Raw genomic sequence first — 13,420 nt, 5'->3', positions numbered from 1 at the left:
TAATAGAAACTAGCATGATTCGCTCTTCACTCATGCCCCGTCATGAATATGCTTCAACACCTGAAAAGATTATCTCCACTTGTCCCCACTACTCTCCATTAAAAATGGGTCATCATAGGGCCAAGATAAAGACATGGCCAAAACACACAAATACACACAATCGGCAAAGCTGAGTACATAAGCGTAATTAAACACACTAACATGCTTTCACCTATCAACACACGCTTACCTCAATGCACCTGTTTACAAACATTCACAACAATCAACAAGACACTTATACTAGACACTAAATAATTCATTTAGCGTTGATTACGCATCAAACGGGTTTCCAACTATACCTCCCCCAAATAAATTGAGGTTGACTGACACGGGAGCTAATCGTGCCAGCGACAAAACCACTCAAAGGTGGCGGAATTCCTGGGCATAATAATAAATAAAAAGGAATGTACAGCGTCCTGTACTGCATTAGAAGTTATGGTTAAATATAAAACCCCATAACTCCCCCCATTGTTCATACTCAAGGTATATACGTTCCAAGAGTTTTGGTGCATAATTTCTTTCACTTTACGTTATTTACATGTTATTGGACTTGGTGATGACTCTCAAAACATAATAAATCAATCAATAATACTAATTCAATCAATCAAACATGCCAATTTAATTCTTGAATATTTAGTGACCACATAATATTTAATGTTGAACCCTTTTTAATTCTACCTCAGTGTCAAAGACACCACGCATAAAGCGCCAAACACTACAAAAATAAGGCCTTTTAGCGACAACTGAAATCCGTCGCTAGTTCTAACAAATCCGTCGCTAGAATAAGCTAGCAACGGATTTAGCAACAGATTCACTCTGTTGCTAAAAACGTTGTCGCTAAATGGACTTAGCAACGGAAATCAAGTAATCCGTAGCTGCTATAGCGACGTATATTTTTCTGTTGCAGTATCCGTTGCAAAGACTTAGAAACGGAAATAACAAAATCTGTCGCTGGTTTTAGCAACGGAATTACTAAAGTCCGTCGCTGGTTTTAGCAACGGAATTACTAAAGTCCGTCGCTGGTTTTAGCAACGGAATTACTAAAGTCCGTCGCTGGTGTTAGCAACGGAATTATTAAATCCGTCGCTGGTGTTAGCAACGGAATTATTAAATCCGTCGCTAGTGTTAGCAACGGAATTATTAAATCCGTCGCTGGATTAGAGACGGAAATAAAATAATTCATTGCTAACAATATCAGATTTTTTTTTTTTTTTTTTTTTTTTTTGTAGTTACATGATACTGGAATAAAAGACAAATTAAGACCAAAGTCATAAACATGTACTTCATGTTCATATAACAAAAGGCTAAGTTTGTAGTGTAACTTACAAGGGAACTAGTAACAGTTAGTAGCAATATACAAAAGCCCTTAACTTACAAGGGAACTAGTAACAATTAGAGTTAATTAACACCTGAGTCCTAATGCCTTAATACTTAGTCCAAAAGCAGCATGTCAAATGTAAATAATTAGAGACTTCACATGCAATATACAAAAAGGAGTCATGTCATTTGCACTTGGTGATGATCATGCATCAAGGTGGATGTAGTTATAGGAGAGATTGAGATTTTGTTGGATTGGAGAAGCATTTTCACTTGTTGTTCAAGGGCCTTCAAAGTGTTTTGAGTTTCAGCAAGACTATTTTGGGTTTCCACGAGGCTCTCTTTTGTTGCATCAAGCTCTTTCTTTTGTTCCACATTCTCCGTAACGAGATCAATAAACTTGTTCTCCAACTCCATTGCATACTTTCTTCTTGATTTCTTTGCCCTATTTTCTTCAGCTCTTGGTCTTTCATAATATGAGTCAGCAGCAGCACCCAAACCAAATAATCTTCCTTTGTCATTCCACCCACCAGCAGCCTCAAGGAACAACTCATCTTCGGTTTTTTGATTCTCATTCTCACATTCAAGATTTGCAGCTTTTTTACTATTATAGTCATTCTGGGAAAAAAAAAACTTACAGGTACTTAACATGATTGCAAACAGGTCTTCAAAAAAACAAACATGATTGGAAACATGAGCAGATAGTGCATAAAAGAGGTGGTTAGGAAATAAAATATACAACACTAGTTTCTAACATAGTAAATATGAAGTGAAAACAAGATCATTTAGTGAGTGAAAATTTTGACAGCACTTCCCCTAATTATGGACCACCTAAATTACAATTTAGGTTATTACGTCTCTTTGTACATCCTGTGAACCATTTATATATTTTAAATTTTATTTTTGACCAGTTTCAATGTCCATCATTCTAAGCAATTCAAAGACCAATCATTAACCAACAAACAATATCCACCATATTTGGTTCTCGGATACACAACCCATCAAATAAAGCTTGGTTCTCAAATAAACAATACAACGAATAAAGCTTAGTTCTCATCAGTAGCTAAAACATATCAAATAAGAATACTCACCCACACCATTTCTGCCTTAGAATTAACAAATCGACCACCGCTATCTGCATGGCACTCGTAGTAAAGTTCGGCAGCTGTTGGTTTACGTCCCAATTTCTTTTCCTATTTAGAAAATACACTAACATTAGAATTGCATATACAACTACGGAGACATATAATCAGCTATAAATCAATGTATAAATCAACACTAGAGGTTAATTATGTGTGGTTTGGTCAAATAATTAATGGGGAAAGACATAAGTTTAACATCATATGAAAGAACTATGTTCTGTAGTTTATAATCAATCACCTAAGACACCTATGAAATCAACTATACTCATATTGCTCACTATCAACTATACTAAACACCATGAAATCATATCCATTAAAAAAAAAAAACATGAAATCATATATTATTACCAGCTAGCTAACTATGTTCTGTATTAAAATCACATTTTAATTATGCATTGAATTTCAGGTGTTTAGAGAAGTCATTACCAATTTCAGCCGGACTTCTTCAGTAGATATAGACCCTTGTCGATGGTGAATTTTTTGGTTTCCGTTGCCCGCTCGATTTTTTTAACATTGCTTTGACTTTTCTTGGAATTCCTCTTTAGATCTAATCTGAATCATCTGCTCCCTTATGGTAGGAGGGCACCAGTCAGCATTATACTTAGGATCTGTGCAAACCTTTGACACCATATCAGTAATACGCCTACTACATTTTGATTTCCACCCCTTCTTAACTTCCTTAGCTACCGATGGATCCCATGAGAACTCTTGCTGAGGTTAAATATAAAAGATCAACCAAAAAGGAAATTAAATTATGTGTATTAAATGACAATCAGAACTACTATTGCAACTACAAACTGATACACAAAGCAAACATAACCCAAAACATCAACCCTACAAAAGACAAACCTTAAAAGCATTCCACCATCTCCGTCGAACCTCTAGTGGAGTCATAACCCAATTGCAATGTGGTCCCTTAAAGTATGCCTTATATGATGTCTCAGAAACTTTATCAGTCACATCACAATGGCGAAACCTATTCAAGGTGGAATATTAAAATAATCACATTGATAAACATTAAAAAAAAAAAAATAATCAAGCTATACATAGAATTTTGTGGTTTAAAGTAAATGCAACTCACCATAAACCATTAGGATGCGGCACTGAATCAACTTTTTCAGGATTACCTGTCTCATCAGATACACTTGTGTTACAATTATTAGCCATTGAATCAACTTGGGTTGTATGGGGCTCCTGGTGAACTGTTGCTTGAGTCGTAGAATTGGGCACCTCAGCTTGATTAACTACAGTTGTTGCTACATTGGTAACAGGTGTTTGTGTGGCTGCTTCAACGTTAGGCATTTGAAATTGTGCACTTGGTGTTGTGTAGGGCTGGGTACTTGGAATTAGAGTGGGTGCAGTTTTAGAAGGTATCTCATGAGTCATCTCTTCACTCATTGTGTGAGGACTATTTAGCCCATTATTTCGATAGCCTGGAGGTCGAATGATCCCACCTCTCCCATTCAGGCCACCTTTATACGACATCTGCATCTTAGATATATAAATAAACATTCATAATAACTAACTACATACAGACAGTAAAAGTACTATGTATGACAATAACTAAAACTAGATATCGATCAACATAATATTAATTTTAAATAAATAAAAACATCAACAAGTACCACAAAACATTTAGTTTAAATTTTTGGTTTGATAGCTTAATTTTCAGCATCTTCATCATCGTCATCTTCGCCATCTGTATACTCTTCTTCTTAAAACTCATGTCAACTTTAATCCTATAGCTAGTTGAATTAAGTACTCTACCTCAAAACTAACTATTATATATGTATATTAAACTAAGTAATAATTAGACAATGAGCCCAACAAATAACTTATATACAAGTATAGAAAGCATATATACTTCAATTACCAACTCAAATTAAGAAGAACAAGAAAGCATACTTCAATCACCAACTCAAATTAAGAAGAACAGGGGGGACATCTGTTTAGAAATACCTACAAATTCCATGACATCCCCACTAAAATCAACATATTGACCAATAATCCACTACATAAATGTTATTATATTTAACTAAATGAAAAAGGGAAGGCATACTACGGGAAGTAAAAGTCAGGAAGCAGCTTAGTAGCTACAAAGTCCACTTAAACATAGAAACTCTATGATGAGTCGGTGAGTGTGTTGTTCTTATTAATATGCAACATCAAGATTTTTGGTAGCTATTACTCAATAAACAACTATCCTGCTGCCAATATTTACAAACAAAATGTAGTATCCCTAAACAATACCAAGAGCTCGAAATTCCGGAAAAAAAAAATTGAAAAAAATGGGGATAAGCTAATTAGATAAATATACTTCCTTAAGTAGATAGATATATTTCAACAGGTGCTTAAGAGTTGTCAAAATTCAACCAAAATGTAGATAAATATACTTCTTTAAGCGAAGTAGATGAAATTTAACCAAAACGTAATTAACTAGATAAATAGACTTGCTTAATTAGTAGATATATCTTCCTATCTATCTATAATCAGTAAAACCCAAGTTCTAAGAACTCATATAAAGCACAAGCCATGAAAAGTTTCAACTCTAAGAACTCAAATAAACCTTATCAATGACCAGAATTTTAACTTAAAATGCCAAATTCCCAACACAAAGATGTTAAACCGAAACACAATTTACAAATTAATTAAAACCCTAAAATCAATTAATAGATCTACCTTCAACAGGTCCTTAAGAGTTGTCGTTGAGCAAGGAAGTTTTCACAGCTGTCTTCACCCTTGTTACCTTCACCGCCGTTGTCACCTTCACCGTCGTGTGAATTGCTCAATTTTGGGGTTTATAGAGAAAAAAGAGGAGAGAGGAAAGAGGAGTGAGAAATTGTTAAGTTTTAGGGGTTTACAGTGAAAAGAGAGGGGTAGGCGAAATTTTTTAGGCGGGTTAGTAAAATGTTCAGCGCGAATACAAAAGGAAATAAAAGTTGCTGACTTTTTGAAGAAACTTCTCCATTACTTATTTTCCAAATTTAAAAAAAAAATTAAATTAAGCGACGGATTAAGTCATTCTGTCGCTGCTTAGAGACGGAATATTTTAATCCGTCGCTGAGGTTTTCGACGGAAACAATATTTCCGTCTCTAACTTTACGTAGCGACGGATTTTTTATTTTCCGTCTCTACATTAGAAACGGAACTAATATTGTCGCTAAATTTCCGTAGCTATAAAGCCTAATTTTTGTAGTGAAAAATCCTATCCCCCAGTGTTAAAAACACCTTAAGTGCACAAAGACACCAACATACAATTTATTCCTCGTGTACATAGATACTTATATAGCTCCTTCCTCATACTTAAAGCATCAATAAAAATTATATGAACCATAATAAAATTCCTTTTCAATATCCAAACTAAATTAAACAATTAGTTTAATTAAACATGCTCTCTATCATTCCATAAATAAATATGTGGTTCATAAATAATATTTCAAGCTATTATTTTCCATTCAATAATCCATTACAAATAAATCATGCTTCATAATCCAATCACCAATAACATCCAAATCATAATTTTCATTCCAAACCTAGCATGATATTATTTGTAATCAATCAAACACATTTAGCATGCTACTACATCAACATAAATATGCTAAGTACGCGAACGTACCTCAATTAAGCCCATTAAGTGGCCAAAAACACTACATCAATTCCCGAATCAAGTCTCCTACATAAAGGGACAATAATACTAAATTAATTACCCTTGTATACACAATTTCCAGCAACTTAACTCACTTTAAACCATTTAGAATAATCTGAAAAATTATTTTAAAACCCCTAATTAAACTCCTTTTTAATAGGTAATCACACCCTTTTATTAAAATCACAATTATACTACTTTAAATAAAATTCCAGCATTTTAAACTAATCAAAACCACTTCAAAACTTCATCAAAATACATCTTTATACTTAAATTATCCATAGAAAAATTAAATTATCTCTTACCCCTTAAACTCAAGGATAAAATTTAGAAAAAAAACTTCGTTAAAAACCAAAAATTGCCCGAAAATCATATTTAGAGGCTGAATTTGGCCACGAGAGGGTGGTGCTCATTACCAAAGGTAGTATTTCTTTCTTAAAACGTTGTTTCCACATGAAAAACACTACTTTTTTATCAAAATCGGATGAGTTTAGAACCTGGTCGGGATTAAAACGGGATTAATATTAACGAACGAAAATCTAAAATTAAAACACGAATTTACGTGTTCAAAATAATCTGGAATTAAGTTAAACTAATTAGTAGTTATAATCACCAAAATTTCAAAACATCATTACTATAAAAGCCCTAAATCAATTGTTCATGAAAACCCTAAAATCATGATTTTCAATAATTAAAAACCCTAGGTTATAAAATTTACAAAATCTGAAAATTATAAATTTTAATCATCAACAATACAATTTGATACTAATTAAATTAATTTCAAACAATAAAATCAAAATCCATAAATCAATTATTATAATTACACAATTAATAAAACAAAAGAGAAGAAAATAAGACTAACCTTTTTGTGTGGAAAATTTTTGGGGATAAATGGAGTATTTGTAGTGTAGAGTAGGTTAGGGTAGGTTTGGGCTTCATAAAAATAATGGACTTTAAATGAAGAAATATGTGGCCCAAAAGTAAAAATAGGATGATTAGGTTCATAAGAAATATGGGTTACATTTGGATTAAATACTTGTTGACCCAAATATAAATACTTGCTTTATCTATAATCCAATAATTAAAATGGTTTGACCCAAAATATATTTTATAATTAAATAAATAATTTATAAAATACATTAAAAATACGGGGTATTACATTTTCAGCGATAAAAAATTGCACATAAAGTGATAAAACAATAATTTGATCCGAACTTTTTTTAAGTAAAAATAAGTTGAACTAAACAAGGCCTTAGTATTACTTTAAAAAAACATCAATATTACTATTAGGACTTCCACTAGTATAAAAAGCTCTTATACAATTTTACTTGTGTCTCACAGTAATGTATTAGCTCTTCTTGGAACCGGCTACTTCCTCCGTTTTTTAAGTGTGCTAAAACAGTAAAACATAGTCTGGTTTATTCAACGCAACCCTTTTATGTGGCCATTTTTTTTTTTTTGGGAAGTGTCAACTTTAATTTTTGGGAAATTATTACTACGCATATTTTTAATATTATTTCTCTCTACCTTAATACTCCATACTCAAATAGTAAAATTATTAATGTTAGTAAATTCATGTAAACATTTTATCTAAAAAAAAAATGATGTAAACAAGGGAATTAAAATCACACTTCTTTCGTTCCACAAATATTGCTGCAATTACCATGTAAGGAAATTGCAAAATATTGCAATATTTCCCTATTTGCACATGTTTTCTCTCTTTTCTAGCTTATTCTTCCTTTTGGGGCTTGCCCCTAGTTTTCACATATACATATATATATGTATATATACATATATATATATATATATATATGTATATATACATATGTATATGCGTATATGTATATATGTATATGTATATATATGTGTGTATATATATATATATATATATATATATATATATATATATATATATATATATATATATATATATATATATATATATATATATATATATATATATCTTTCAATCTTCTTATAATCTTATTACATAAATCCGGCTATTTTTATCCCTCTCTAATTCTAAACTCTTTTTAAAATATGTTTCCCCTTCCCATGTTGTAATATTGGGGAAATATCGGAACTAGTAAGAAATTTGGAGGGTTTATAGCTTCTATAGAAAACCTAATTTTTTTTTTAATTATTTTGTAGTTTATTTACTCCCTCCGTGTTTTTTTAAGTGTTAGAGTTTGACCGGCACATAGTTTTAGGCAATGTAATTGACTTAAATAAAATAAGAGGTAAATGGGGTAGTTGGAGTAGTAAAAAAATTGTAAAGAAAGATAGTGGAGTTAATAGTTTATTGAAAAGTAATGAATGTGAGAGAAAATATATAATAAAAAAAAAAATAGTAGTGGGTTTGGATGAGGATCATGAGAAGATAGAGATATAATATTTTAATGTAGTTTTTTGCTAAAATAGGAAGTATAACACTTATTAAAACACGGCCAAATTTGGTAAGTGTAACACTTGAAAAAACACGGAGGGAATATTTAGTTTTTTAGGCTTAATAATGTTCCTTCTTCGGTAAAGCAGTATTTTTTCTTTCTTGAATTATAAGGGATTTTCTCCATGATAAATATTTCTCTTACTTTTAATAATTTGGAAAAGTTGGACTTAATTTTCTTATATGAAAAAAGAAAACCCATTTACTCTGTTCACTCTCCTCTAAAAGAAAACCCTCCTGAAACCTAGAACTCACCGGAGTTCCGGCGCCGTAGCCGGTTCTCCGGCGGGTTCCTCTTCTATGTTTTAAGTTTTTCTTTGCTCGTGTTCCAGCGTTGAAGGTGAAGTGGAACCAGGCTCCCAGCGGGCTTCAAACTCCCCTTAGTGTTTAACCTCTTCTCGCCGGAAATTCTCAAGAAGGTTTTCTCAGTTTTCAGTTTTAAAGTTCTAATAGCTTTGTGATTTGGGTACTCGAGGGTAAGAAGGCCGTTTTCAATTGGGTTTAAAGTTTCATTTGACGAAACAAGTTTCGAAGGCTAGCTCTAACGCCGCCGACTACGTGTGGTAAAGTTAGAGTAGGTTAGCTCTAACGCCGCCGACTTCGTGTGATCGAAAAGATCGAGTTGGTAAAGGTAAAGTTAGAGTTAGGGTTTGTTCGTTTTCTTGCGTTGGGCTTTATTCTCGTTCCTTTAATTTCCTCTGCCCATTTTCTGTTTATGTCACCATTTCGGGTTTGTCTCATGGTTGTCTTGCCGCCGTTGATGTTAGTCCAGTTTGACCTTCACGGTAAAGGCAGTAATCGGAGGCTGGTGACTGTTGGTTGGTTTCTTGCTTATTTAATGGTTTTTTTTGGTTTAATTTTAGTTTTCCTCGCTTCTATGGGTCTTTGCTATGAGTTTGATGCTATGAGATGCGGTTCTCTTTGTTCTAATTGGGGTTTGTCAAGTTTAATTATGGGTTTAAAGGGGTGTGTCCTGCTCCTGTTTAGAATTTTGGTTATGCGAGGTTTGGTTTTGTGGGGAATTTGCCATTGCTATGGTATGTTTTGGTTCATATGGTTGGTTAGGGTTTGTTGTTTGTTTGTTGTTTCCTCTTTCAATTTTCTCAGTCGAAAGAGTTTCAAAAGGTTGTCCCTTGACGTCCTTTGTTTCAGCTTAGTAGTGGATTTTCAATCTATTACTTTGAAAAATGCCTATCTTAACACTGCTCCCCAAAATGAAATGTTTGGGGGCCTCCGAAAGGTTATTTTGGAGGTTTATAGTATGTCAATGGTCTCTTTCCTTGAGAAAGGATCAATGGTACCCACAGTTAAGGGTATCGAATCACTTGTAAGGGTGATTCAATGTGTGTTGTTACGCCCTAATCGCTATGTTTTCCTACCCCATTTACTTATTGATATAGGCACTCGGTGTCCTTTTCAACTCGTTAATATGTATGCTAGAATTTGTTTGTTCGTCGTCCTCCAATGCATTCTCCAAGTTCAAGAGAATGTGGAATACATAATCAGAAAGGTGTGTTCCTCATTGCATGCTCAAAGGATAGTGGCAGATTTTTCAAACCAACAAGATCAATTGTGGAAGTACTTTAATTTAATGTATTCTCGTTGTAATAGAGGAGCTAATAGTGCTCTTAGTTTGTAATACCTTTATTTTATTTAAACCGTTGTCAAAAAAAAAAAAAAATAATTTGAAAAAGTTGACATAAATAATCTCATCGTTTAGCAACCTTAAAATATTTCGTCATTGGGACTTTCTTCTCCTAAAACCCTAACCAATTTTTACCTCTTTAAAATGCTATATAGGTCACGTGTCATCCTTTAATTATTAGTCAATTTGGTTTATTTAAATATTTTAAACTACCTCACTCTTCTCTTCCGCCCTCGTTAACCTAAACATACAGTCGGACACTTAGCTCCAACCATCATTAAAGTCCACATAAAAGTCGTCATAATCAAAGACTCCAACGCCGGCACTTTTTTCTTTGTACCACAACACCTAATTAAGACCAATATCGACCTTTTTATCCTTGTATATACAACAACACTGGCAATGTTAATACTTACTTCTTTTGATTCAGATTAGTTGACATGTTTTGACTTTTGACACTATTCACAAACTCTTTTGCTCATCCTTTGTGATTTATAGATAATAAAAAGAAATTAAAAAAAAAAAAAAACAAAACAAAACAAAACAAAAAAAAACAAAAAACATAGTCATTTAATTCTATGTAATAATTCTCACAAAAATCTTTACTCATAAAAACAAGAGTTATTTATGATTTAATTTACACATTAAAAACATGATAAAAACAAATAAATAATACCTTTATTTTACAGTATGTGTAACAATTATACTACCTCCGCTTCTTATTACTCGCAACAATGGAATATTTTATGTCTTACAAAAAATACCCCTTTGTTACGAGTAATAAAAACCGGAGATAGTATATGTTTGTAAGATGTAACATATTCAATTGTCATACTATACATAATGTGAAACGAAGGTGAGTAATTATATTGTAACGTAGGGAGTCGGAAAACGATTTCAAAAAGGGAGTTTTAGGCGGTCTCTCATTTACTCACAAGAAAGGAAAACATAGGTGGCAAATTGAACACAAAATCGAAACACATGCAACACTCTCTTCTCAACACTTGGAAAATAAAACTAACACCCGTTACCACACGTGTAATTTAGAACCATTCCCTCGCTCCACCACATTCTAAATTTTGAGTACCTAATTTCATATCCTTCTATATTATACGCCTAAATTAGTTACAATCATTCTTCAAGGATCTTCAACTTTCATTTACATATAATCTAACTTTTGTGTCCTAAGAATTATTTCGTATTAGTTAATCATAGTAGTTGTTGATATTTAATTATTTGGCGTAACATAAAATACGTGATTAGCTAATGATGGTACGACTACGCTCCGGGATGAAGTTGATGTTGGTGGTGATTGTGGTGGCTGTGGTGGTGGCGGACAACGTCACCGTGTCGCACGCACACGAAGCCACCGAGGAGGAGATTAAAGAAGGCGGTGAATCGTGGACGGGGTGGGCTAAGGAGAAGATCCAAGAGGGGCTTGGATTAAAGCAACAAAATGTCGGTGATGCAGGTAATAATCTCAAGACGAATTTTTACAGTAGGTAATATATGCAATGATGTAGACAAGATTCAAATTAGTAAATATCCACGTAATCAACCCTTGACTCCTAAGGGTTTACGAAACAACACCTTTATTGAAAGTGTTAAGTGCACAACTTTACATACCCTAGTACAATCATACTTGAATAACAAATTGTGTTTGGATTAAGCATGGATTCATACTATTTTGAGTTATGGTGGCTTTTTGTTCCGTTTTGTTATGGATTCTTTGAATAGTTTTAGAAAATTATGATGGTAATATGGAATAATCATTTATGATTAGAGTTTATTTATTAATATGTTGTCACTTGAATTAGTTGGAAGGAAATTACAAGTAAATCCCAACTATATAAATTCATGTTATATGCACATTATAATTATGAGGGATTGGAACACTACGACAACAACTATTCACGACAACATGATACTTTCGTACATCGTATTAGTTATATCTTAATAGATTGTTTTGCTTAGATGTTTAAACTTCAAATCTTGTTAATTTGCACTAAATCAATTGTTTATATTCCATAACATAGATCATAAATCAAGCTTATAAAGATTTTTAACAATAGAATGATTCTAAATGAAGTACAAATGTGCAATATTGATTGAGTATAGTGCATGATTATAATTTTATGATATGGGCAGCAAACGAAGCCAAAGAGAAGACATATGAAAAAGCAAATGAAGCCTCCGACAAAGCAAACGAAAAGGCAAAACAAGCTAAAGAGAAAACATCCGAAGCTACTAAAGAGGCCGCTACCAAGGCTGCATCGACGAAGGATGCAGCCACTGAGCATGCCGAAGTGGTGAAGGACAAGGCTCAGCAATACGCCAACGAGGCCTCTAACAAGGCCTCGAATGTCAAAGACCAAGTTCAACAACAATCGGAAACAGTAGGCCGTAAAGCCCAAGAGGCTAAGGAGGCAATGGGCCAGAAGGTTGATGAGGCAAAGGAGGCAACGGCTCGAAAGGCTCAAGATGCCAAGGAGAAGGCCCAAGATGCTAAGGAAGCCGCGGAGGAGCATTCGAGTTGGATGAAGGAGAAGGCCAAGGAAGGGTATGATGCTGCTAAGAAGAAGGCTGGTGATACTTTGCGTAATGCTAAGGAGATTGCTCAAGATATGACCTCGACTCGTAATATTGCTGATAACGATGATGACGACGATGAGCTCTGAGTAAGAAGTTTATGTAACTATGGCCGTAGACTCGTAGATGGAGGGAAGGAAGACACGGACTTGTAGTTACTGTTTTGTCCATTTTGGAGGAATGCCTTTTCTATGTTATATTATAGTATGAAATTTTTATGTATGTGTGAAAAATATTATCCTAGATTATAGTCAAGTTTTATTGCATGTAAAATTTACTTGTATAAGCTTTACTTGTCTTTGGTTATTGGTTAATAGACTCTTTTAAGTTAAAAAAAGAGCCACCGATAGCAGTTCGCAATGGTGGCAGAGAGGCAGATACAGGGTTGTTGCCACCAATCGCGGTGACTACATCTACAAGGTAATATGTATGGTAATTTTTAAGAAACTTGAAAGTTGAGGTTGTGAGGGCAATACATATGTACCCAAGCTCAGTTTTGAAATAGCTAGCTCTTGTATTATGTACTAATAATAGAATCACATTCCTTCTGGATTATATTTTATACCTTTTGGTCGATCTTACATACCAAATACCGA

General features: G+C 33.5%; 2 protein-coding genes across 2 annotated transcripts; one reads left to right on the top strand and one right to left on the bottom strand.

The window, feature by feature from the left end:
• Nucleotides 1-1,316: 1,316 nt before the first annotated feature.
• LOC145609114 (uncharacterized) lies at nt 1,317-5,355 on the bottom strand. Its single transcript, XM_081664672.1, has 6 exons — nt 5,178-5,355; nt 3,580-3,983; nt 3,348-3,474; nt 2,925-3,209; nt 2,448-2,549; nt 1,317-1,974 (listed from the first exon to the last, which is right to left on the bottom strand). The coding sequence occupies exons 2-4, from the start codon at nt 3,981-3,983 to the stop codon at nt 3,006-3,008; spliced, it is 735 nt and encodes a 244-aa protein (XP_081520798.1). The 5' UTR covers nt 5,178-5,355; the 3' UTR covers nt 1,317-1,974; nt 2,448-2,549; nt 2,925-3,005.
• A 6,149-nt stretch (nt 5,356-11,504) lies between these two features.
• On the top strand, nt 11,505-12,922 carry LOC145607268 (uncharacterized). The gene is made up of 2 exons (XM_081662983.1): nt 11,505-11,706; nt 12,384-12,922. Exons 1-2 carry the CDS (start codon nt 11,505-11,507, stop codon nt 12,911-12,913), a joined length of 732 nt encoding a protein of 243 aa, XP_081519109.1. The 3' UTR covers nt 12,914-12,922.
• The last annotated feature ends 498 nt before the right edge of the window (nt 12,923-13,420 follow it).

The sequence above is a fragment of the Chenopodium album genome, chromosome 23 (assembly GCF_948465745.1).
Source record: "Chenopodium album chromosome 23, dcCheAlbu1.1, whole genome shotgun sequence".
NCBI classification, from domain to species: Eukaryota; Viridiplantae; Streptophyta; class Magnoliopsida; order Caryophyllales; family Amaranthaceae; genus Chenopodium; species Chenopodium album.
The sequence above is the reverse complement of the archived record's forward strand: the minus strand, read 5'-3'. Positions and strand labels throughout refer to the sequence as shown.

Coding starts and splice junctions, on each gene's coding strand:
- LOC145609114 (XM_081664672.1), bottom strand. CDS start 3,983: ATGTCGTATAAAGGTGGCCTGAATGGGAGAGGTGGGATCATTCGACCT. Junction 3,475..3,579: donor CCGCATCCTAATGGTTTATG/GTGAGTTGCATT, acceptor CACCTTGAATAG/GTTTCGCCATTGTGATGTGA. Junction 3,210..3,347: donor GATGGTGGAATGCTTTTAAG/GTTTGTCTTTTG, acceptor ATTTAACCTCAG/CAAGAGTTCTCATGGGATCC.
- LOC145607268 (XM_081662983.1), top strand. CDS start 11,505: ATGGTACGACTACGCTCCGGGATGAAGTTGATGTTGGTGGTGATTGTG. Junction 11,707..12,383: donor ACAAAATGTCGGTGATGCAG/GTAATAATCTCA, acceptor TGATATGGGCAG/CAAACGAAGCCAAAGAGAAG.